Source organism: Prionailurus viverrinus, chromosome C1 (genome assembly GCF_022837055.1).
Source record: "Prionailurus viverrinus isolate Anna chromosome C1, UM_Priviv_1.0, whole genome shotgun sequence".
NCBI lineage: Eukaryota > Metazoa > Chordata > Mammalia > Carnivora > Felidae > Prionailurus > Prionailurus viverrinus.
The window spans coordinates 163,085,927-163,111,861 of record NC_062568.1 but is presented as its reverse complement, the minus strand read 5'-3'; the positions used below and the strand labels follow the sequence as shown (position 1 = coordinate 163,111,861).

Sequence of the window (25,935 nt, the reverse complement as noted above, 5' to 3'; positions counted from 1 at the left end):
GATCCTACCAACTGTACATTTTAGAAAATAAAACTTTATTAAATTAAAAAAAAGAAAAAAAGAACATCTGCAGAAATATAGTAACTGGGAGTTCTAATGTTTTAACCTAACAGCTTACAATTCCAATGCTAGCTCTACCACAGTGAAGTATACTTAACCTCTCCATCCCTTTACTCATTACTAAAATGAATGCAATACCTACACCTCAGGCTGTGAGGATTAAATAAGATAACATATGTAAGATAATTAACATGTGACCTGGCACATAGTATAAGCTTAATACATTTCAGCTATTAATAAAATTATGTGATAAGAAATTGAATAAGTAAAGCTACCAAAGATTTTTGGAAAGTTTATTCTAGTTCTACTTTAAAAATGGACTGTACAGTATCTGATTTCAGAAATCTCCAAAATCAGGGGTGCCTGGCTAGCTCAGTCAATAGAACATGCAACTCTTGATCTCAGGATTATAAATTCAAGCCCCGTGTTGGGTGTAGAGATTACTTTAAATGTCAAGTCATGATAACAATAAAAAATCTTAAGGGGTGCCTGGATAGCTCAGTCAGTTAAGCATCTAACTCGTGATTTCGGCTCAGGTCATGATCTCATGGTTCCTGAGATCGAGCCCCAAGTGGGCTCCACACTACAGGTGTAGTGCCCCTCTTCACACTCGCACGTGCACTCGCTCTCTCTCTCCGCCCCCCCAAAATAAATAAATAAACATTTTTTTTAATCTTAAAAAAAAAAAAAAGAAATCTCCAAAATTAAAATGTGTTACCTGTAAGTAGTGTTTGGAACATAGACATCCCTGGCAGGAAACTCCAAAATTTCTCTGGTAGGTCTAACTCTACTGTCTGGGTAAAGCTTCACCTGAAGCAGCTCTGGAGTTAGGCAATAGTGGGGATTTTCAGGTGCAGGAGAAATGTCTATCTTCAGCTGAGCTGGGTATAAAAATATATTATAAAAACAACATAAACAAATAAATTAAAACTTCATATTAAAAATGTTCTTGGAAGGATTTAGGTCCTCTTTTTGCAAGAAGTCTGGAAAGAAATCAAAATTACTGTTATCTCAGACCTCTAAATTATTTCATTTTACCAAGTCTCAAACTTACTAATTACTGATACAGACATAGTACATGTAAAATAATAAATGCCTACTGAATGAATAAATGAGTGAGAAGGAAAAAAAAAAGAAGCAAAAGAAAACAAAACAGAAAAGGATCTAGCATAGGATCATGCCAACATTTTGAAGGTTAAGTGATTTAATTTAAACTTCTTTACTCTAAAACAACAAACAAAACAGTTTTACTCTGTAATGGTTTGTTCTGACCATAGTATCAATCTGTTTCAGAATATTTACCATCCTATGTACATTTTTTCACCTAAAGAATAATTGTAAGCCACAAAATTACTCATCATTCTCAAGTCAGTACTCAAATTATCAAAAGTACTAAATCTTGCATATAAACTGTTAAGACCACAAAGGCAGAATAATGAAATGAAGAAGACTGACAGGCATTGGGCAAAGAAAGACACATGGATCAGATAAGTGAAAAAAGAAATACATAATTACTAAAAATATGACATATTAGGGATGAAAGGGTTGTAATGATGTCTACTCAAAATTTTAAAATACCTGTAATAGGTCTTAGTCGCCGTAAAACAGAAGATGGCCTTCTCATATCAGCAAGAAATTTGTACAGATCTTCATCACTTAAGCGGTCTCCTTCCTGAGGAAAAAGCATTTGAGAAAACAAATAGAGTAGATTGAAAAAAAAATGTATAGTGCCTGTTAATATTCTTACCCTCTTCTGTCCATTTAGTCAGAATGAAAAGATCAAATTAATATAATTATGATTAAAAACAAATACCATACTGATTTCCTTCCTTTTATGCTTTCAAATTTTATTGAGTTATGATACTATTATCTGTACCTTAAATTTAAATATTTACTTATAGCCCATTATTTATGTCTATAAAGTATTACAAGACACTCTAAAATAAAATCAATAGAAGTTAGAGGGAGATGAAATGGAAAAAAGAAAAATAAGGATATAGACAGAAAAGGGGCATCTGGGTGGCTCAGTCAATTAAGCATCTGATTTCAGCTCAGGTCATAATCTCACAGTTCGTGAGTTTCAGCCCCGTGTCGGGCTGTGCTGACAGCTCAGAGCCTGGAGCCTCTTTCGGATTCTCCATCTCCCTCTCTCTCTGCCCCTCCCCCACTCATGCTTGCTCTCTCTCTTCCTCTCCCAAAAATAAATATTAAAAAAAAAAGTTAAACAAAATATATAGACAGAAAAGAAACATACATAAACGACAGTCTTAAAAAGTCATTGCACTTGAATTTCTGTCTTTTCAATTTTATATTACCACATTTCTCAAATGCAAAATATACAGCATTCACTAAATTGGAAAAAGAAAAAAGTAACAAAAAGCTACTTTTTTTTCTGACTGCAAGTACTTAAAAAATTTTATTTTTGCTGTCTTTTATTCCCATGACTTCATTCATTCCATAACTGGAAGCCTGCATCTCCCTCTCCCTTTCACCCATTTTGCCCATCCCTCCACCTCACACCCTTCTGGCAACTATCAGTTTGTTCTCTGTATTTATAGGTGTAATTCTACTTTTTGTTTGTTTATTCATTTGTTTACATAAACTACTCTTAAAAAGAAGAATAATTATTCTGATATTAAGACCAGAGTGAAAACTATGAAACAACCTCAATCAATGGGAAAAGAGACAAGCAAACCAACAAATAACCAAACCGTACCTAATTAATACAAAATTTTCTATTTCATATATTTTTTCCTGCAATTAAAATAGGTAAGAATTTATTTCATTCTTTTATTCAAGAGTAGGTCTTTAGATTTTACTAATCCAAACCTCCTGCACTTGATATCTTTTTTGTTTTTAGTGCAGAGTTCATATACTTATGTGGTAATGAACATATTTAACATTACTTTATTACTGTGGCCTCACCTTGAGACAGATTCCATTTGTTCACTATTATATTCTAAACATGGTACAGAACTGATCTTCTTTTATCCCACTATTTAGAAAAGTGATTTTTTTTTTTTTTTTTTAATATTTCCTTTTGAGAGAGCACAAGCAGGGGAGGGGCAGAGAGAGGGGGACAGATGATCTAAAGCAGGCTCTGGAGCTGACAGCAACAAGCCCAATGCGAGGCTCAAACTCATGAACTGCAAGATCATGACATGAACCAAAGTCAGGCACTCAATCAACTAGGCCACCCAGGAGCCCCTAGGAAGGTGATTTTTTTTTTTTTAATTTCTAAGTGGTTCAAGATTTTTGTTAATACTTTTATAAATAGCTTTTAGTTTTATTGAGTTATGATTAGAGAATTTCATTTTAAGAAGATTTCTTCTGTGGCCTAATTGTTGTAAATGTTCCATCAGTTGCTAAAACAGTATACTCTCTTTTTGAATACAGTATTAACATAACTTTTTAAGTGGTCCTTATTGATAGTACATTCAGATTATCTCTACTTAATTATTTCTGTCTACTTAACCTATTGGCCTCCAATCTTTACTCCCTGTTTCCATGACATTTGTTGGGGTGAGGCATAATTCCCTCCTCTTGGGTGGGCCATGTGACTTTCTTTGGGCCAATAAGCAAATGTGATACAGAGATCTGAAAAACATCTGTACAAGTGAGCCTGCCCCCTCTTGAAATTCTACCACTGCTATGAGAACATGACCAAGCCAGCCTGCTACAGGATGAGAAGAGAAGTTGAGACACATGGAAGACGTCTGAGTCATTTCAGTCTTCCTACCAAAAGTCAGTCTCAATTTCCAAATGTGAATGAGCCTAGCTGACACCCTCCACTTCCACACAGCATATTTTACCACTATGTACTCCAACTTATATATACTCATCAACAAATAAAACATGTTCCTGAAACTAATGTGTGGGCTTAATTTTGTTTTTATATCTCTATGTATTTTTAATAATTTTGCTTAACAACTTCAAATCTGTACAGAAGCACTCCTAATTACTATATCCCAATCACAGATAGTAATCTCTTATCAATTTAAAAGAACTGCCTTCTGTATCTCATTTAGGAGAAATTTGTACCATGAATTCTACTTTACTAAAATTGTAATGTCTGCTTTTTCCTTAATTTGCATTTGCCTAATGCACAGTATCCTAGCTATTTAAAAATACTTATAAGAATTATAGACGCTAATAATTTTTTTTTTTCAACGTTTATTTATTTTCGGGACAGAGAGAGACAGAGCATGAACGGGGGAGGGGCAGAGAGAGAGGGAGACACAGAATCGGAAACAGGCTCCAGGCTCCGAGCCATCAGCCCAGAGCCCGACGCGGGGCTCGAACTCACGGACCGGGAGATCGTGACCTGGCTGAAGTCGGACGCTTAACCGACTGCGCCACCCAGGCTCCCCTAGATGCTAATAATTTTTAACAAATAGACCATACAAAGTCAAATATAAAAGCTCTCCATTGCTGATATTTCCAACAATCATTCATTTTAAGTTTTCACGATCACTTTGTGCTAGTTTCTAGTTACCAGTCTCCAACACAGTGTCCACTACATGGTGAATGCTCAAAATATATTTGCTAAATCAATAGGTAGGTAAGTGGATTAATATTCAGTACATGCTGAACATTCAAAAACTATTTGTTGGATCAATAGGTAGGTGGGTAGATGAATGACTTGTTGATTTAAGGTTACAATACCAGTTCAATAATAAAGTAGGCTGAAGAAATGGAAAAAGAGCTGTAGAAATAGTGCAGAAGTGATGCAGCAGTTAAGGAAATAGAAAGAGAAAAAAATGTCATAGCTGCAAGGCTGTGTCACTGTATCAGGTAAATCTACTGTCCATAGCTTTATTTGACCTATCACTTCATCCAGCTAACACTGTGACCTTTTCTAGACTCTTCCTCATACTACTGTCCATAATAAAAAGACCCTCACCACTTCAGACACTTCTCACCTGCTTTACTCTCCATATGAATCTCACCGAGCAGCTGTCTATAAATGCTATTGATATCAAACTGTGAAAGGAGCTTCAAGCAGATTGCTGTCTTTCAATCCATGGCACATCCTTTCCTAAATCCTTGTCCTCTTTCAAGTATTAGATATTATAGGCCAGGATTTCCTCCTCTTATTAAGAATAAGACCTCAAATGAAGGAATTCTAAAAGAATACTTAGCATTTCCCAGTCATCTGTTCCAAAATATAGACATGGTACCAATCCATTTTATATCAAAATCCAGTATGTACATGCATACATGTATGCACTCATACAAAAAGCAAGAGGAAAAAAGCTCACTGAAGCAATATTTAACTTCACTATGTGCAATGCACTATTATTTTTTCTATTCTCCTGAATTTGTTCATTTGTTTTCAAGCTGGGTACTACCTATTAAATTTCCATTACTGTTAACGGATCATGATCAGCATTTGAAAACTACTGGTTTGATTCATAATTTGAAGCACAGAGAATATATTTGCAAAGAATAAAGTGTCTTTTATCAAGAACTTCTTGGACCTATAAACTCACCTAAACAAATAATGTTGACTACATTTTAGCAGAAAAATATACTAGTAAGGCCTGAAAGTCCTATTCCATATACTATAGATGTGGTAGCTTCAACCAAAATAAAACTTGGGTAGGGAAGAGAGATACAACGACTCAATGACTAAGAAAATTCATAAACCATAAATGTTTAAAAGTTAAAACATTACATTTAAGAAATAGGATATAAATGTGGAGGATTGATGTTGATGCATTATTAGTGCTAACATTTAAATATAATTATACAACAGCAGATACAATATTATTTTATTCTTATACTTTTTGCTCTTAAAAGTTTTTTTAATTTCTAGAAATCACAATTATTACATGTACATGTACTACATGGAAATGTACAATTATAATTTTTCTGAAACCAAAATAATATTATGTACAAATATCCCCATAGAATTCCTACATGACAGAACAATACCTGCTTAAAAAAATTCGTCACTGTGAGAGTAGCAGGTCGAAAGCTGGTCAAGTTACAAGCATCATCTCCACTTGTTGTCCTTTCGAGTGATCGTCTGCCAACAATGCTAGAATTCCTCCTCTCTGACCAAGACCCTTTTCGTTCTACCAAGGGAAAAGAAAAGTCTGGTATTCATTTTCATAATATTTAAATTGTTTTAAAAGCAGCTTTCCAAACACAGGAAAAAAATTCATTCAAGTTGAAAATTATCTACCCGACATATTGATTGTAGTAAAGAATTTCATTTCTGGAGAGATAGGTAAGGAAGCACCATACCTAAATCTCCTGGTTCTTTTAAAACTTCTCCAGTGGAAAATAAGTTTCTGCCACACAGACTATGCATATGACCAAAGATGAGCTATAACATGCAGCTACAGAGAAACTATGCATTTAATAGGAAATATTCACACAATGAAAATTTTAGTTACCATCTAATGGTCCCTCAGTCTTAGCACTTGAATTTGAAACAGAATTTTAAGATAACATTCATTCAAAGTCCTTGCAAGATACCCTTATTATTCAAAACCAACTGGAAAACAACAACAACAATTGAACAACTATGCTACAGATCAACAAGGAAACTGAAGACTTAAAACCATAAACAAACTAATACATGTCACTAAGCAAAAGTAGAATATGTGTTCTTCTCTAGCACACACAGGGCATTCTCCAACATAGATTAAGCTATAAAACAAAATAAAATAAATTCAAAAGGACTGAAATCATATAAAATGTTTCCCAAGAACAGTGAAATTAAATCATAAATCAGTAACAGAAAAGTATATGGGAAATTCATAAACATGTGGAAGTTAAACATACTCTCGATTCTCGAAAAACCAATGGGTTAAAGGAAATAAAGAAAATTAGAAAATACTTAAGATACATGAAAATGAAAACACAGTATCCCAAAACATATGGCATATCATTAAACCCGCACTCAGAGGAAAACTATAAATAAAAAAGACTATAAATAAAAAAGAAAAGTTCTCAAATAAGAAACTTAACCTTTCATTTTTATAAAGTAGAAAAAGAGAAAACTAAACCCAAAGCAAGCACGAGAAAGGACTCAAAGACAACAGCTGGATGACAATAAAAGAAATAGAAACTACAAACATAAGAATGAAGCCAAAAATTGGTTCTTCAAAAAGTAAATTTTAAAAACTTTGCTAAGTGGGCGGTTAAAAAATACAACATCTCAAATTACTAACATCAGGAATGAATGAGTAGACGTCACTACAGCTCTTAGAAAAGGAATTATATTACAATATTTTGAATAACTATAGGTCAAAAATTAGACAATTTATACAAAATGAACAAATTTTTAGAAACACAATACTGAAACTGATTTAAGATGAAACAGAAAATATGAAAAGATCTAAAACAAGCAGAAAGATCTAATTAGTAATGAAAAAACTTATCACAAAAAGACCAAGCCAAGATGGCTTCACTAGTGAATTCTTCCGATTTTTAAAAAAAAACAAATACCAATCCTTCACAAACTCCTCCAAAATAAAATTTATAAAAAAAGGAATAATTCACAACTCATTCTGAGGCCAGTGTTACTCTGATACCAAAACCAGAGATTTATTTCACAAGAAAGAAAAACTACAGACCAATATCCCTTATGAATATAGAAGAAAAATACTAAACAAAATATTGGGAAACATATTCTAACATCTACAAAAAAATTATATGCCATGACCAAGTGGGAATTCTCCGAGAAATGTAAGATTAGTTTAACCTCTAAAATCCAGTCTATTAATGCAATACACCCTACTAAAAGAATACAGGACAAACACCATACAAGTCAATTCAAAAGCAAAAAATGCATTTGACAAAATCAACATCTTTTGATGATAAAAATACTCAAAGAGTTAGGAATGGATGGGAATTTCATCAATCTACTAAACTACATTTATGAAAAACCTACAGTAGACATCATACTTGATTATAAAAGACTGAATGCATCTCCCCCCCAAGGTCAGGAACTGAATGCATTGACCCCCAAGGGCAGGAACACTCCTGCCACTTCTATTTAATATACTATAGAAGGTTCTAGTTAAGATTGTTAGAAAAGAAAAAGAAGTCATCCAGATTGAAAAAGAAACAGTAAACCTTTTATTATTTGCAGAGGGAAATATCTTGTATATAGAAAATGTTAAAGAATCCAAAAGAGGGAAAAAAAACCACTGCAATTAATAAACATGTTCAAATGGTTTCAAAGCACATAATCAATATTCAAGTCAATATTATATACACAAGAAATGAACATTCTAAAACTGAAATTAAGAAAACAATTCCATTACAAATATCATAAAAACAATAAAACAATTGGGTATGCATTTAACAGGAGAAAGGCAAAGACTTGTACACTGAAAACTATAAAACACTGAAAAAAATGTTAAGATCTCAATATATGGAAAAACATTCCATGGATTGGGAGATTTAATATCGTTAAGAGGGCAACACTCCCCAAAATGATTTATAGATTTAATGTAATGTCTATCAAAATTCCAGCTACCTTTGTGCAGAAATTTACAGCTAATTCTAAACTACATATTAAACTACAAGGGCCCAAGGGCGCCTGGGTGGCTCAGTCGGTTAAGCAGATCTCAAGATTCATGGGTTGAGGCCCACATTGGGCTCTGTAGTGACAGCTCAGAGCCTGGAGCCTGCTTTGGGTTCTGTGTCTCCCTCTCTGCCCCTCCCCTGCTTGCTCTCTGTCTCTGTCTCTCTCAAAAATAAAACTACAAGGGCCCAAAATAGGCACACACACACACAAATCTGTAAATAAGATAATAAAGTTGTAGAGTTGGAGGACCACTCTTCCCAATTTCAAAACTTACTGCAAAGCCAAAAAAATGAACACAGAATAGTACTACCATGGGCTTAGCATATAAATCAATGGAATAGAATTGAGTCCAGAATTAAACCCATACATCTATCATAAACCAATTTTCTTTCTTTCTTTTTTTTTTTTTAATATTTATTTATTTTTAAAAGAGAGACAGAGCGCCAACCAGGGACGGGCAGAGAGAGAGGGAGACACAGAATCTGAATCAGGCTACCGGATCTCAGCTGTCAGCACAGAGCCCTACACGAGGCTTGAACTCACAAACAGTGAGACCATCACCTGAGCCAAAGTCAAATGCTTAACCAACTGAGCCACCCAGATGTCCCGTGAACTAATTTCCAACAAGAATGACAAGACCATTTGCTGGAGAAACAACAGTCTTCCTAGCAAATAGGTGTTGGGACAACTCAATAGCTACATTAAAAGAATAATATTGGACCCTTACCTCTCACCATGTAAAAAAAAAAAAGTAACCCAAAATGGATTATACCTAAATGTAAGAGCTATACCTATAGACCTCTTAGACAAAAACATGCAAACAGATCTTTCTGATCTTGAGTTAGGTAATGCTTTCTTAGATAAGACTCCAAAAGCACAAGCAACAAAAGAACAGAGAAAATGAATTTAAAATTTCTATGCTACAGGGGCACCAGGGTGGCTCAGTCAGTTGAGTGTCTGACTTCAGCTCAGGTCATGATCTCATGGTCCCATGGATTTGAGCCCTGCATCGGGGCCTGTGCTGACGGCTCAGCAGCTGGAGGCTGCTTTGGATTCTGTGTCTCCTTCTCTCTCTGCCTCTCCCCTGTTCATGCTCTGTCTCTATCTATCTCTCAAAAATAAACAAACATGAAAAAAAAAAATTTTTTTTTAATTTCTATGCTACAAACACCAGCATTAAAAGAGGAAAAAAAAAAACCCACAGACTGGGAGAAAATATTTGCAAATCCTGTATTAGATAAAAGATTTGTTGGGCAAGGGGCATTAAGGAGAACACTTGAGCACTGGGTGTTATATGTAAGTGATGAATCACTAAATTCTATTCTTGAAATCATTATTGCACTATATGTTAACTAACTTAATTTACATTTTTAATGTAAATTAAAAATAATAAGAAAAAATAATAAGAAAAAAAGATAAAAGATTTGTATCCAGAATACATAAAGAACTCTTAAATTCAAAGACAAGAATATAAAAAAGCGGGGCACCTGAGTGGCTCAGTCACTTATGCATCTGACTCCTGATTTTGGCTCAGGGCATGTTCTCACAGTGCATGAGTTCAAGCCCCTCATGAGACTCTGTAATGACAGCATAGAGACTGCTTGGGATTCTCTCTCTGCTCTTCCCCAGCTTGCGCATGCGTGCACTCTCTCTCTCTCTCTCTCTCTCTCTCTCTCTCTCTCTCAAAATAAATAAACTTAGGGGTGTTTGGGTGGCTCAGTCAGGTCATGATCTCATGGTTTGTGAGTGTGAGCCCCACATCAGGCTCTATGCTGACAGCTCAGAGCCTGAAGCCTGCTTCAGATTCTGTGTCTCCTCTCTCTGCCTCTCCCCTGCTCACACTTTGCCTCTCTCTCTCTCAAAAATAAATGAATGTTAAAAAAAAATTTTTAATAAACTTCAAAAAAAAAGAATATTAAAAAGCCACATAAAAAATGAGCATCCACTAGATAAAACAAAAACAAAGACATTAAAAAAATGAGCAAAAGACATGACTACATATTTCTTCAAAGAAAGTATACACATAACCAGTGCACATAAAATTATACTCAAGATCATTAAATATCAAGGAAAAGCAAATCCTAAACCACAATGACAAACCTCTTTGCCTACACTAGGATGACTGTAATCAAAGGGCCAAATAATAAAAGTGTTCGCAAAGATATGGAGAAATTGGAACCTTCACACACTACTAGAAGAATTTTAAATGGTGCAGCAACACTGGAAAACAACCTGATAGTTCTTCAAAACGTGAAATACAGAATTGTCACTAAGATCCAACAATTTCTAGTATATGTCCAAAAAAATGAAAACATGCCCATACAAAAGCTTGTTCCTGAACATTAACTGCAGCATTATTCATACTAAACAAAAAGTTTAAACGACTCAAAGGTCCATCAACTGATGAATGGATAAATAAAATGTGGTATATCCACACAATGGACTATTATTTGGCAATAAAAAGAAATTAAATAGTGATACATGCTACAACATGGATGAACTTTTAAAACATGCTAAGTGAGGGGCGCCTGGGGCGCTTAGTTAAGTGTCCAACTTCGGCTCAGGTCATGATCTCCTGGCTCATGGGTTTGAGCCCCATGTCGGGTTCTGTGTTGATGGCTCAGAGCCTAGAGTATGCTTTAGATTCTGTGTCTCCCTCTCTCTGCCCCTCCCCCACTCACACTCTGTCTCTCTCAAAAATAAATAAAACATTAAAAAATAATAAAAAAAAATAAAACATTATACTAAGGGAAAGAAGCTTGTCACAAAAGACTGTATATTGTATAATTCTATTGATATGAAATGTCCAGCATAGGCAAATCCATACAGACCTTATAAGGAGATCAGAGGTTGTTTAGGATTGGGTTTGTGGATTGGGGGAGAATGGAGGGTTACTAATGAATACAAAACTGTTCCAAAATTAAGACTGTGGTGATGGTTGCAGAACCTTGTGAATATATCAAAAAAAAAAACAATAAATTATACACTTTAAATGGGTGAATTGTATAGTATAGGAATTGCATCTCAATAAAGCTGTGGGGAAAAAAAGGAAAAAAAAGAAAACCCTTTTATGCCTCACAACACTGTAAAGTCTATAAATAAAACAAGCCTATATAAAAAAAAGAAAAATTAAACATTTAGAAATATTTTATATAAAACACTCTTACCTCCAGTGCTTATTTCCACCTCTGTAGAATCTCTTTCCAAACTCCCCGCACTGCTAACAATATTCATTAAATGGATTGCAGTCCAAGCAAAAGGCATGCGATATTTCCCAAGTCTTTGACAAAACTGATCAGCTTGACTTTTCAGCTTCTCCAATTTTTCCTTATTCTGCAAAACAAAACTTTATACATTATATGATTATGCTCGAAAGAAATGAATCAAAGACTACTCCATTGTATATAAAAAGACAGCTTAGGAATTCTCAATTCTCAACAAAGATGGAAGAATAATCTATACCTTTCAGAGATCAATTAACACTGTATTATCTTAACCACTGAATAATTTTAACCCATTCTATAAATGTATGTGTAGAGTAAGTCTTTCAAATTTATTTTTGTGATTATCTCATCTTGGTAGGAAAGAACGTAGAGCAAGTGTCAAACGTGTATGTATTACAAGTACTATTTTATGAAAAGAAACATAACCATGTTCAAGTCAGCAACTGCTACCTACAAAATATTCTAGGTTAAACTTAATAAATTGTACTACTCTGAAAAAGATGGGAGCAGTTGAGCCATTTTGAAAAAATCCTTAACTTATGGCAAGAGAAGGAGTGAGGTAAAGTGGGATTGGGGGTACAAATAGGCTAACAACATGTAAGACCAGAACTGTAATAAAAGAAGCAAACAAAAAAAAAATATTGCAAAAAGACTAAACCCTAGAAACAGACTGATGGTCCAAACAGTATGTGCCTATCTGGAAGACATCCTGAAGCTGGCCCAACTTTTAGGCTATCCCTGAAACAAACACTAAGGTAACCTGCAATAGCCAACTAATGGTCCAAAAGTAAAAATCTACACCAAATATCTTACATACTCTTTCCATACAGGATGTTGTCAAGGTATATATACACTAACAATAGAGCTCTACCTTGAGAGTCAGGCCTGGGATAAGATGGACGGATAACTAAATGTTAGCGCTGTTTATTGCTATATATTATACCTCCAAAATAGGTGATTGCTTTAAAAGCCTAGATATCAAGTATACTTGAGTCTATCAGCTTATGTAGGCATGTAATAAGCTGCTATTGTAATTATGAGCTCCACACAACAGCAAATTTAAAAAATGACAACCCGGGGAAAGGTTATAGAATACTTGAACCCTAATTTCAACCAGCAAGCCAGGGATCAAAGAGTATCATGTACTCAGTTCTACCTATATCAGCAGAAAAGGCTCAGTTACTGTTCCAAATTTCACAAAAATAGAAAACAAAACATATTCTAAATTTTGGTAACTTATTGAGTATTCCTCAAGCATACTCCTGGATGTTTCAAATATTAAATCATGTATTCAATCATCTGTTATTCTTGTAGCTAACTCAGGGTATCTGAAATTTGGTACCAACTTTATATCAATTGCTTTTGCTTTATATGTGTACCCAAATTCTAAAAATTAGTCATCTGATAGCAAAAGGGAGATAGTATTTTCTGTTTTTACCATATTCCTTAATTATCAGTGGCATTCCTTAATTATCAGCAGCTAGACAGAGCCCCAGAGTACTGCTATCTTACTATAAAAAATTATACTATATGGGGCACCTGGGCAGCTCATTCGGGTAAGCTTCTGACTCATGATTTCAGCTCAGGTCATGATCTTATGGTTCATAGGATCAAGCCCTGCATCAGGTTCCAGGCTGACAGCTCAGAATCTGCTTGGGATTCTCTCTCTCCCTCTCTCTCTCTGCCCCTCCCACACTCATGTGCAAGTGCTTTCTCTCTCTCTCTCTCAAAATAAATGAACTTTAAAAAAACCTTTTATTACCGATATCACTATTTTATGAAAAATCACTATTTTTGAAAATTTTAATACTTAGAATGAAATGAAATTAACTTAGTTCTCTCCAAGGAAAAAAAAGTCAGGAGTCACTTAGTTTGGGGGTAAGGGAGATTTTAAAGAATAACACAGCATATGAAAAAAGCTAAGTGACAAAAAAAGAAGAAAGTAAGAAAGCAGGTAGTCCAATAGAAAATAATGAACTAGTAGTTAAATTCTTTAATATGCTTCATAATTCTCCCAAATAATAACTTGGGAAATGAGAGGTTATTTAGTGTTGGGTTCAGGGACTGGGGGAGCATTGGGAGGAGCTATATGACTATACAGGTGGGAAAAATGAGAGGCATGATACTCTACCTTTGTGGCATCTGCTTCTTTAAAAATCATATATGGTTCTGCACACTCTCCGATGTCACCTTGCTGTAGGACTTTTTCTAACTGTCAAAAAATAAAACAGTAAAGACTAATTAAGCTTAAAAAAAAAAAAGTAATCAGACTGGAATGTGAGGATGGTTTAACATAAAAAAAATCAATCAAGGTAATACACCACATTAACAGAATGACAGGAAAAAAAAAACACATGATCATCTCAATTGATACAGAAAAATAACTGGGCAAAATTCAGCACCCTTTCATGCTAGGAACATTCAACAAACTAAGAATACAAGAAAACTACCTCAACATAATAAAGACCATATACGAAAACACCACAGCTAACATCATATTCAATGGTGAAAGGCTGGAAGTTTTTCCTCTAACATTAGGAACAAGATAAGGATGCTCACTTTTACCAATTCTATTCAAAAAAGTACTGGAAGTCTGAGCCAAAGCAATAAGGCAAGAAAAAGAAAAAAAAAAATGAGTCCAAATTTGAAAGGAAAGAGTAAAATTATGTGTTTGCAGACATGACCTTTTGTTCAGAAAACCTTTATAGTACACACACACACACACACACACACACACACACACACACACAAATGGTTAGAACTAATAAATAAATTCAGCATAGTTGCAGATACAAAATCAATATGCAAAAATCAATTATATTTCTAAATACTAATAATGAAAAATCTGTAAGAAAATTAAAAACACAATTTCACTTACAATAATATCAAAAAGAAAAAAATAAAGGTATTCCCCACTTTTAGAAAGCTAACATTATGCTACTTTGATCTTACAAAGACCTACATTACTACCTGTTTTTGCTAACTGAAAGAAATCTGAAGAGGATTTTCACTTTTACAAAAAAAGGGGAAAGTAAAAATAACATTCAGCATATGCTTTGCAAATACAGGCAGCACACACCCGGGGCAACAACAGTGGCACTGCCAAGCTCCTTCCCTGGGAATTACAACTCAGTATCTCAGCATCAAACCACCATAGTTCTGCACTGTGTCTACGAGCATCTGTCCTTTATCTCAATTTATTTTGTGCATCTGTTGGCAAGATATGTCCAAAGGCATCATGAAAGACTGAGAGAGTTATTTTTTGGGTCTAAGAACATTCAAATATTTTTCCATATAAATTAATGTTAATTGCTTTGTCACTTTATAAAATTTCAGCTTACAAAAGTTTCATCAAAGCACTCTTCTTCTAGATAGCAAGGAAACATATACTGAGAAATTAACTTAACCAAAAGGGTGAATGATATATAATCTGAAAACCATAGAACATTGGTAAAAAAAAAAAAAAAAAAAATTTAAAGAAGACACAAACAAATGGAAAGATATCCTATAGTCATGAACTGGAAGACTAAATTGATATTAAGAGGCCAATTCTATGCAAAGCAATCTACAGATTTAATGCAATTCCTATGAAAATCTCAAAGATTTTTTTTGTAGACATAATAAAATTCACCGTAACATTCATATGAAATTTCAAAGAACCCTGAACAATCAAAATAAACCTTTAAAAAAGGAACAGAGTTGTAAGTCTCATACTTCCAGACTTCAAAACAATACAAAGCTACAGTAATAAAAAATATATATATGATACTGGCATAAAGACATACATATAGATGAATGGAACAGAATACAGTCCAGAAATAAACCCTCATATATGTGGTTAAATAATATTTTGTTAATATTTATTTAGTTATTTTGAGAGAGAGAGGCAGTGTGCATAGGGTAGGGGCCAACAGAGAAAGAGAGAGAAAATCTTAAGCAGGTCCATGCTCAGTGTGGAGCCCAATGAGGGGGCTCAATCTCACGACCATGAGATCATGACCTGAGGTGAAATCAAGAGTTGGATGCTTAACCAACTGAGCCACCCAGGAGCCCCAGGCTAAATTATTTTTAACAAGACTGCCAAGGCCATTCAATGGGGAAAGGACAGTCTTTTCAACAAATGGTGTTTAAAAAACCATATACCCAAATGCAAAAGAATTAATGGTGTTTAAAAGACCATGTATCCATGGGGCACCTGGGTGGCTCAGTCGGTTAAGTGTCTGACTCCGGTTCAGGTTAAGGTCTCATGGCTCATGACTTCAAGCCACGCATTAGGCTCTGCGCTGACAGCTCAGAACCTGGAGCCTGCATCAGATTCCATGTCTCCCTCTCTCTCTGTCCCTCCCCTACTCGTGCTCTGACTCTCTCTTTCAAAAATAAACATTAAAAAAATTTTTTCTTGGGGGTGCCTGGGTGGCTCAGTCGGTTAAGTGTCCAACTTCAGCTCAGGTCATGATCTTGTGGTCCGTGAGTTCAAGCCCCACGTCGGGCTCTGTGCTGACAGCTCAGAGCCTGGAGCCTGTTTCAGAGTCTGTGTCTCCTTCTCTTTCTGCCCCTCCCCTGCTCATGCTCTGTCTCTCTCTGTCTCAAAAATAAAAACATTTAAAAAAAGTAAAAAAAATTTTTTTCTTAAATCATATATACAAATGCAAAAGAATAAAGTCTTTACTCTCTATCATATACAAAAATTAACACAAAATGGATCAAAGACCTAAATGTGGACCTAAAATTATATAACTCTTAACAGAAAAAAACAGAATCTTCATGACACTGGATATGGCAATGTTTTCTTGAATTTGATGCAGAAAAATACAAGTAACAAAAGCAAAATACAGAAATTGGGCCACATTAAAACTTTGTGCATCACAGACATAATCAGGGTGAAAAGGCAACAAATAAAAAAATATATACAAATAATGTATCTAATAAGGAGTTAATATCCAGAATAATTTTTTTAAGTTCTACAACTCAACAACAAAATAAATACAGTAAGCCTTGGTTTGCAAGCATAATTTGTTCTGGAAATATGCTTGTAATCCAAAGCACTGAGATATCAAAGCAAATTTCAAGAACCACTGGCTCAGCTGTGATCGTGTGACGTTCAGCATCATATACAACTCATATTGCAAGACATTGCTCATTTATCAAGTTAAAATTTATTAGAAATGTTTGTCTTGCGGAACACTCACAGAACAAATTACAATCCAAGGTTTTACTTTAATCTGATTTTTAAATGGCAAAGGACTTGAATAGACATTTTCCAAAGAAGATACAAAAATGGCTAACAGGATATGAAAAGATCCTCTACATAACTAATCATAAGGTAAATGTAAATCAAAATACAATGAGATTATCACTTGATAGCCATCAAGATGGCTACAATCAATAAAACAAAAAATAACAAGCATTGGCAAGGATACAGAAAAACTGGAACTCATGTGCACTATTGGTGATTATGAAAATGGTACATCCATTATGGAAAACTACACAGAGGGTCCTCAAAAAATTAAAAATAGAATTACCACACAATACAGAAAATCTATTTTTAAGTATATATCCAATAGAATCAAAAGCAAAATGTAAACCATTATTTGTACACTCATGTTCATAGCAGCACTATTCACAAAGCCAAAAGGCAGAAGCGACCCAAATGTCTATCAAGAGATGTGTGGACCTGAAAAATAAATAATCCAGTGAAGAAGTGGGCAGAAAACATGAATAGACACTTTTCCAAAGAAGACGTCCAGATGGCTAACAGACACATGAAAAGATGCTCAACATCGCTCCTCATCAGGCAAATACAAATCAAAACCACACTCAGATATCACCTCACGCCAGTCAGAGTAGCTCAAATGAACAAATCAGCAGACTATAGATGCTGGAGAGGATGTGGAGAAACGGGAACCCTCTTGCACTGTTGGTGGGAATGCGTACTGGTGCAGCCGTTCTGGAAAACAGTGTGGAGGTTCCTCAAAAAATTAAAAATAGATCTACCCTATAATCCAGCAATAGCACTGCTAGGAATTTACCCAAGGGATACAGGAGTGCTGAGGCATAGGGGCACTTGTACCCCAATGTTTATAGCAGCACTTTCAACAATAGCCAAATTATGGAAAGAGCCTAAATGTCCATCAGCTGATGAATGGATAAAGAAATTGTGGTTTATATACACAATGGAATGCTACTTGGCAATGAGAGTGAAATCTGGCCTTTTGTAGCAACATGGATGGAACTGGAGAGTGTTATGCTAAGTGAAACAGGTAATACAGAGAAAGACAGATACGATATGTTTTCACTCATATGTGGATCCTGAGAAACTCAACAGAAGACCAGGGAGGAGGAAAAGGGGGGTGGGGAGTTACAGAGAGGGAAGGAGGCAAACCATAAGAGACTCTTAAATACTGATAATAAACTGAGGGTTGATGGGGGGTGGGAGGGAAGGGAAAGTGGGTGATGGGCACTGAGGAGGGCACTTGTTGGGATGAGCACTGGGTGTTGTATGGAAACCAATTTGACAATAGATTTCATATTTAAAAAAATAATAAAAAAATAAAGTTAGGTAAATCGGTTATGACAAACTGAAAAAAAAAGAGATGAGTGGACAAACATATATATATTAAATATTATACAATGGAGTATTATTCAGCCCTTAAAAGGGAGAAATCCTAAAACAAGCTACAACCTTGATGAACCTTGAAGACATTATACTAAGTAAAATAAGCCAGTCACACACAAAAACAAAAACCAAATACTCTATGATTCCATTCATATGAAGTATATGAGGTCAAATTCATAGAAAGAGAGCAAACTGGGGTTGGCAAAATCTGATAAGAGGAGAAAAAGTCATCTAATATAATATCAATGTACAGAATTAACAATTTTTAAAAAATTGCTCAATTGGTTGAGTGTCCAACTCTTGATTTCGGCTTAGGTCATGATCTCACAGTTTGTGAGATCAAGCCCTACTTTAGGCTCTGCACTGACAGTGTGGAGCCTACTTGGGATTCTTTCTCTGTCTCTGCCCCTGCCCTGCTTGTGCACACATTCTCTCTCAACATAGGTAAGTAAACACTAAAAAAAAAAAAGAAAGTAAAAAAAAACTCACAAAACAGTATTGAGTGACCAATGCAACAGTTTCTACTTCTAATTTTTTTCCCCACTTCTAATTTAATGTCTCACGTTAACCCTATATAACTTAATATTTTCAAAAAGAAAAGAAACGTAAATAAAATAGGGTGAAAGTCCAGAAACCAAATCAAGCATACCTGATTTGTAGGAATTGTGGTAATTCCTTGTAGGAATTTAGCACATATAAAGTTGATACTTCAAATTAGCAAGTGCAGGACAAAAAACTCTTACAAATAAAATAAAAATAATCCAATAAAATGGATAGGATTACACAAGTGTATATATTTGTTCACGTGAAACATATGTATCCTACATACACTTAAAATTCATGTTTTTTATATTAAAAATCACTTACAAACAAGTTAAAAATGAGCTATTTGAATACTTTATAAAACAGAATATCCGAACAGCCAATAAATCACTCAACATTCTTAGTCATCACAGAATATAGACTAAAATTGAGGGACGCTTGACTGCCTAGGTCAGTGGAGCATGGAACTCTTGGACCTGGGGTTGTGTGTTCAAGCCCCATAGTGGATGTGGATATTACTTAAAAATAAACTCTTAAAAAAATTGATATAACATGACAAACATATCAGAAATAAAATACAAACCAGAATATAAAACAAAATTAATAAAATTTAAATGTCAAATACAATAAAATCCGATGATAGCAAGTGTTAAGAAGGAAATGGAGCAGCTGATATTCTCAAAAACTGTTGAAAAGAGTAAAAATTGGAATATCCATGTAGGGAAACCGGTTGTAGAAATAAACCCAATGTCCAACAATGAGAATGGAAAAACAGTGATATATTCATATAACAGAATATTATATAGGATTAAAAACAACTACTGCTACACGCAAAAAGCCTAGATAAATCTTAACATAATTCTTTAGAATACCAGAGACAAGAATTTATACTATACGATTCCTTTCCTATGAAGTTTCAAAAGAGGCCAAGATACGGTAAAAGTCAGTATAGTAGGAAAGGGCACAAAGAAGGCCATTTGCTAATATTCTACATCTTGATCTAGATGTACATAAGTTCAGTATGTAAAAATTAATAAAGATGGACACCCTGTGCATATTGCTAATTGTAAACAAAGCTTACAAAGAAAACAATTTCTATATACCAGTGACAAATGAAATTTTGTATATAATTTAAAATGAAAAATGTTAAGTGATACCATTTATAATATAATCAAAAATATCAAATCACCAAGAATATATGAGAGGAAAAGACCTAAACACATGAAGGAATATATCATGTTCATTGACTGAAAAACAATAGTTTAAAGATGTCAACTTTCTCAAATTGATCTATATATTTAATGCAATGCCAGTCAACATCTCACTACATTATTTCTTGAGAGAAAGAGAGCATGCCTATACTGAGGGGTTGAAGAGACTGACAAGTAAAAATTTACACAAAAATGTAAAAAGTCAAGCTGGAAAAAAAATACACCACTTATTATTAAGCTACAATAATGAAAACAGTACAGTAGTGGTACCAAGAAAAGAAAAATAGACCAGTGGAACCAAAAAAGGCTCTAGGGGCACCTGGTGGCTCTAGGGTGGCTCTCCTCCTATGGAGGACTCTCACAGCCATTATATTGAGTGAAAGAAGCCAGGCACAGAAGATTCATTGTTATGATTCCTTTCATATGAACTTCAAGAAGAAAAGCTAACAATGGTGACAGAAGTTAGAATACTAGTTATCTAGAAGGGCAGGGGTAGTCACTAGAAAGAGAAACACAAGAACCCTCCAGAGTAATAACGCAATGGAAATATTCTATGACTTGAGCTCAAGAGTGATCACACAGGCAAATACACATGGAAGAATTCACCAAGCTGTTTACTCCAGATTTGTAAATATCTCATTGTACATATTTTATTCTTCAATTTTTAAAAAAACTGATAAATATCAAGTATGACTAGCTGAAACTCTTATTCACTGCTGGTGGGAATGCAACTATCACAGAGACTGAAAACATTTATTTGATAGCATCTACCAAATTTGACATACAAATATTCTGTGACTTAGCAATTCTACTCCCAAGAATAAACTAAATACAAATGTATGCATATGTCTATCCTCATGGAATGCAAATATTTACAGAATTTCTGATAAAAACCACAAAATTAACCAAAATGTCTATCATCAGTAAAATGAATTATGATATATTCATACAATACTAAACAACAATGTAAATGAATTTTATTTTTATTATCTTTTAATGTTTATTTATTTCTGAGAGAGACAGAGCATGAGCACGGGAGGGACAGAGACAGAAGGAGACACAGAATCTGAAGCAGGCTGCAGGCTCCGAGCTGTCAGCACATAGCCCGACATGGGGTTCAAACTCATGAACTTTGAGATCATTACCTGAGCCGAAGTCGGACGCTTAACCAACTGAGCCACCCAGGAGTTCCAGCAATGTAAATGAATTTAAAACTGTTGCATACAGCAGTATAATCACACAATCATGTAGCAAGTCACAAAATATATATAATGTTGGATCCTATTAACATAGTGTTCAAAAACAAGCAAAAATTTTGAGGGGAAAAAAAAAAAGGAGCGGTGAATGGTACATGGGCAGTTTCTGGGATTCTGGTAACATTTTGTTTCTTAACATGGGTGGGTGGTAACATAATGCATTTATTTGGGGATAATTCATTAAATCATGTATTTATGACTTTTGTGTATTTTCTGTAATTATGTCACACCTCAATAAAAAATTAAATTAAATTAAGCTTATTTTGTTATCATTACCTTATTGTAACCCACGTTTTTCTTCATCTATTTGTGCGTTTCTTTCAAAGAGCTTTGTTTTTGTTCTCTAAAATGTCATTCTTCCATAAACAATAATCCAAACACAATGATATTACCCCTTCACCTATTTACCAGAAAGTATGCTAATAAACAGGACACAAAAATGAGCAAGGAAGACCTAATCCTGGCTGAGCCAGAATTCCCATATCTCAGACAGTGATAGATTGCACTTATAGCCCCAATTCTTCACCCTTCCTTTACCCCCCTCACTGCTACCTGACACTGGAATTCCTCTGAATAAAGACGCCAAGTATATATCCTAACTTCTTGCTTTTGTGTTCTGTCATATGATTTGTCTTGGCCAATACAATGTTAGCCTGTGTGATGCAACCAAGGGCTTGAAAAGTGCCTGTGTAGGGGGGTCTGCTCTTTGGCATTTCTGCAATTACCATGAGAATAAACCAAGCTAGCCTACTAGAAAAGCAATACACAAAGAAGTACAGCTCCAGCTGAATCAAATGAGCCCCAACCAACCAAAAGACGGTTTCAGGAGCACAGCCACCTCGAGGAGAGTACAACCTACATCAACTGACCACCAGACAACTTGGATGCGTGACCTAAACAAACGTTTGTTGTTGCATGCCACTGGGATTTTCTCTTTCTGTTCTTGAATAGCAGGAGCTCACCAATACACAGATCAATGGCATTTTTCCTCTCAAGAAACAAAAACATCCTGCTGCACCACAAGTGATTTAGCAAAACCTCCTAAATACATCTCCTTTAAATTTTTAATAATATTTTAACTTGTTCATTTTTTTGAAATTACAGGGAAGTCATTTTCTATGTATATACATATTTTTATGTACATATATATTCTACACAATTGAGATCATTCCATAGAGAGTTTTGTGCCAGACTTATTTTTCACTGAATGTTATATCACACATGCGTTTCTATATCATTAAAATTTCTTCCAGGGGCGCCTGGGTGGCTCAGTCGGTTAAGCGGCCGACTTCGGCTCAGGTCATGATCTCGCGGTCCGTGAGTTCGAGCCCCGCGTCGGGCTCTGTGCTGACAGCTCAGAGCCTGGAGCCTGTTTCAGATTCTGTGTCTCCCTCTCTCTGACCCTCCCCCGTTCATGCTCTGTCTCTCTCTGTCTCAAAAATAAATAAACATTAAAAAAAAAATTTCTTCCAAATAGTGGTTTTATTTGCCATAGTATCCCATCATATGAATGTACATTGATTCATCTCCCTATTTACTCATATTGAACATTTACAATGTTTCTTATCCTTAATCCTATCTAAACTGTTCACTCTCAACCAAATCTTGTCACTAAATAATCTCATTTTCATGCAGTCAATATTCGAACCATCAGCTGTATCTTTTCATCTCGTTTCCTTAAATATGTTCTATTTTTATGAAAATGTACTATTTTCCCATGTAAAGGTACTTGTATATACAGTATTTCTCAACTGTATTAATATTTAGAACTTTATTCTGAGTTTCTGAAGACCACTGCTGCTAAATCTGTGCTTGTAGGATTCATTGTAGCTAAGATCTATTTTAAGCTGAATTCAATAGGAATGTGTCGACAAATTAGGACATTATTCCTGTGGGTAAACAGGATTCATTCCGTGACAATCCACTTTATAACCTTATTGTAAAATTCATTACCTTTTATAATTTTATATAAATAAAGATAAAATGATTAATGAATATATTTTAAGCTTCTTTCAAGTCAAGGTCAAGTTATAGTAAATTATTCCTCAACTTAAGCTAAGCAGCTTCATAATATTCAGATTTTAGAATTCATAATCCTTATTCAGTTTTTGTGTTTATTTTGCTTTGTTTATTTCAAATTTTTAATTTAAATGTCAGTCACTTAATACATAGGATAATATTAGCTTCAGGAGTGGAATTTAGAGATTCATCACTTATATAAAACACCCCGTGCTTATCACAGTAACTGCCCTTCTTAATACCTGTCACCCATTTAACCCATCCCTCAGTCCAACTCCCCTCCAGCAACCCTTAGTATGTTCTCTATAGTTAAGAGTCTGCTTTACAGTTGGCCTCGTTTTTTATTCTTCCCTATGTTTGTAATCCTTATTCTTAATTGGAGGACAGTCAAATCATAATGTTCCATGACCTCAATGATTTAGATATTAGTATTTATATAATTTAGAAACTGAGTGATAACATCATAATAAAGCTCCTATGATACTTAATTTTATATGCCAACTTGGGTAGGCTATAATGCCCAGTTATTTGATCAAACCTACCTAGATGTTCCTGTAAAGGTATTTTTTAGAAGTGATCAGCATTTAAATCAGTAGAGTAAGGCAGACTACCCTCTCCACAATGTGAGTGTGCCTCATCCAATCAGGTGAAGGCCTTGAGACCAAAGATGGAAATTTCCCAAAGAAGTAATTTTCAAGACTGCAACACAGAAACCCTGCCTGAGTCTCCAGTCTGCTGCCCAATTCAGACTCAAGACTACAATACCAACTCTTACCTGAATTCCAGCCTGCCAACCCCCTACACATTTCAAATTTGCCAGCCCCCACAATCACACAAGCCAATTCCTTAAAATCAGTCAATCTCTACCTGTATGTGTGTACATACATGTGTGTGTATTTCCAGCCTACTGATCTGTTTCTCTGGAGAACCCTAATAGAGTTCCCACTCAAAAAAAAAAGAAAAAAACTTAGGTAGTTTTTTTTAGGTAGACTACAGTCTACATCCAGTATTGTGTTAAGAAGTTTTAAGACAAAAAAAATACACGAAGATAAAATCCTTACCCTTAAAAACCTTGTGATATTAATAGGGAGACAAATATACAGACACTACACAAACAAACTAATTTATTTAACATTACTCTTACCTTTATTACAAGAAAAACATCTTGGGAAGGATAAGTGATAGAAAAAATAGCTGATCTTGCCAAAGTGGTAATGGCAGCAGGTGGTACATGGGGACGTAATAATCCTTTCATCTGCTCAGAATTAAGGTCAAAATAAAAGTTTTCTGAAATCTAAAAAAACAAAATAAAAATTCACATATTAAATTTTAAAATCTGTACATTTTGCAAATATCAAGCATACTCAGTCTTAAAATATTACAGATATTACAACATTACACTAACATACTGTATATCATATATTTCATTGACCAATCTTTATATGTCTAAATAAAAGCAAAAAGAAATATACAAAACTATCTGAGAAATATACAAGAAATATATTCTAAAGAACTCTATCCCAAGCTCTTTTGATTAGAAATGTAACCTGTAATAAAGTACACAAAGAAATTGAGATGAATTACCTCAAATTGAGAATTAAAAGAATTATACAAATAATATTTTAGCGAATTTGATTTAGCAAATACAAGTTGCTGGGGCAGAGTTCCACAGCAGAAATCTATAATATGTTGACAGTAGAAGTCACTGAAAGTAGTTAGTTTCTACCACACATTAAGCTTAGAATATTAAGAAATCCCGTATGAGGGGCTCCTGGGTGGTTTGGTCACTTGAGCATCCAATTTTGGCTCAGATCATGATCTCACAGTTCATGGCTTCAAGCCCCACCTCAGGCTTTGCACTGACAGCACGGAGTCTCCTTCAGATTCTCTGAATCCCTCTCTCTCTGCCCCTTCGCTATTTGTGCCCTCTTTCTTTCTCTCTCTCTCTTTCCCTCCCAAAAAATAAACATTATTTTAAAAATGCTGCATGAGATAGCCCTCTGAAAGACTCCTAAGTGTAATAAAGATACAATGGTAAAACTAAAGCAGTATTTAAGATAAAAGACTTCAAGCATATATAAATGATCTTTTTAGCTAGTGTGAATTTTTAAATCACATCAACAAAACTTCATAATGATTCTAATCCTTTATACATTATTTGCCTAAAATGCTTTTCTTGTATTAACTTTTTCTTAATTTTAAAGAAAGTTGCTTCTGCTATTTGCTTTTGGAATTCTTTCCATTAAATAAAAACTAGGTATCAACTAAACTATTTTATAGTAAGAAAATATGTTTAACAAGTCTTAATAAATTAAATTTCTATTTTCTTTTGAAAAGATCCATATTTAGGGGCGACTGTATGGGTAGTAAGTTAAGCATCTGGCTCTTGGTTTTAGCTCAGGTCATGATCTCAGAGTTCATGAGTTCAAGCCCCAAGTTGGGCTTTCTGCTGTCAGCA

At 34.6% G+C, this 25,935-nt stretch overlaps 1 protein-coding gene across 10 annotated transcripts in view; it reads right to left on the bottom strand.

The window, feature by feature from the left end:
* The window catches only part of DOCK7 (dedicator of cytokinesis 7), a 230,239-nt gene that overhangs the window by 153,354 nt on the left and 50,950 nt on the right, over positions 1-25,935 (bottom strand). For all 10 annotated transcript variants that reach the window (XM_047869911.1, XM_047869912.1, XM_047869913.1 and 7 more), the window contains exons 9-14: positions 24,622-24,771; positions 13,964-14,044; positions 11,776-11,941; positions 5,998-6,140; positions 1,639-1,732; positions 779-941 (exon numbers count right to left, since the gene is read on the bottom strand). In XM_047869911.1, the coding sequence (XP_047725867.1) occupies positions 779-941; positions 1,639-1,732; positions 5,998-6,140; positions 11,776-11,941; positions 13,964-14,044; positions 24,622-24,771 (797 nt within the window). The remainder of the gene's footprint in view (positions 1-778; positions 942-1,638; positions 1,733-5,997; positions 6,141-11,775; positions 11,942-13,963; positions 14,045-24,621; positions 24,772-25,935) is intronic.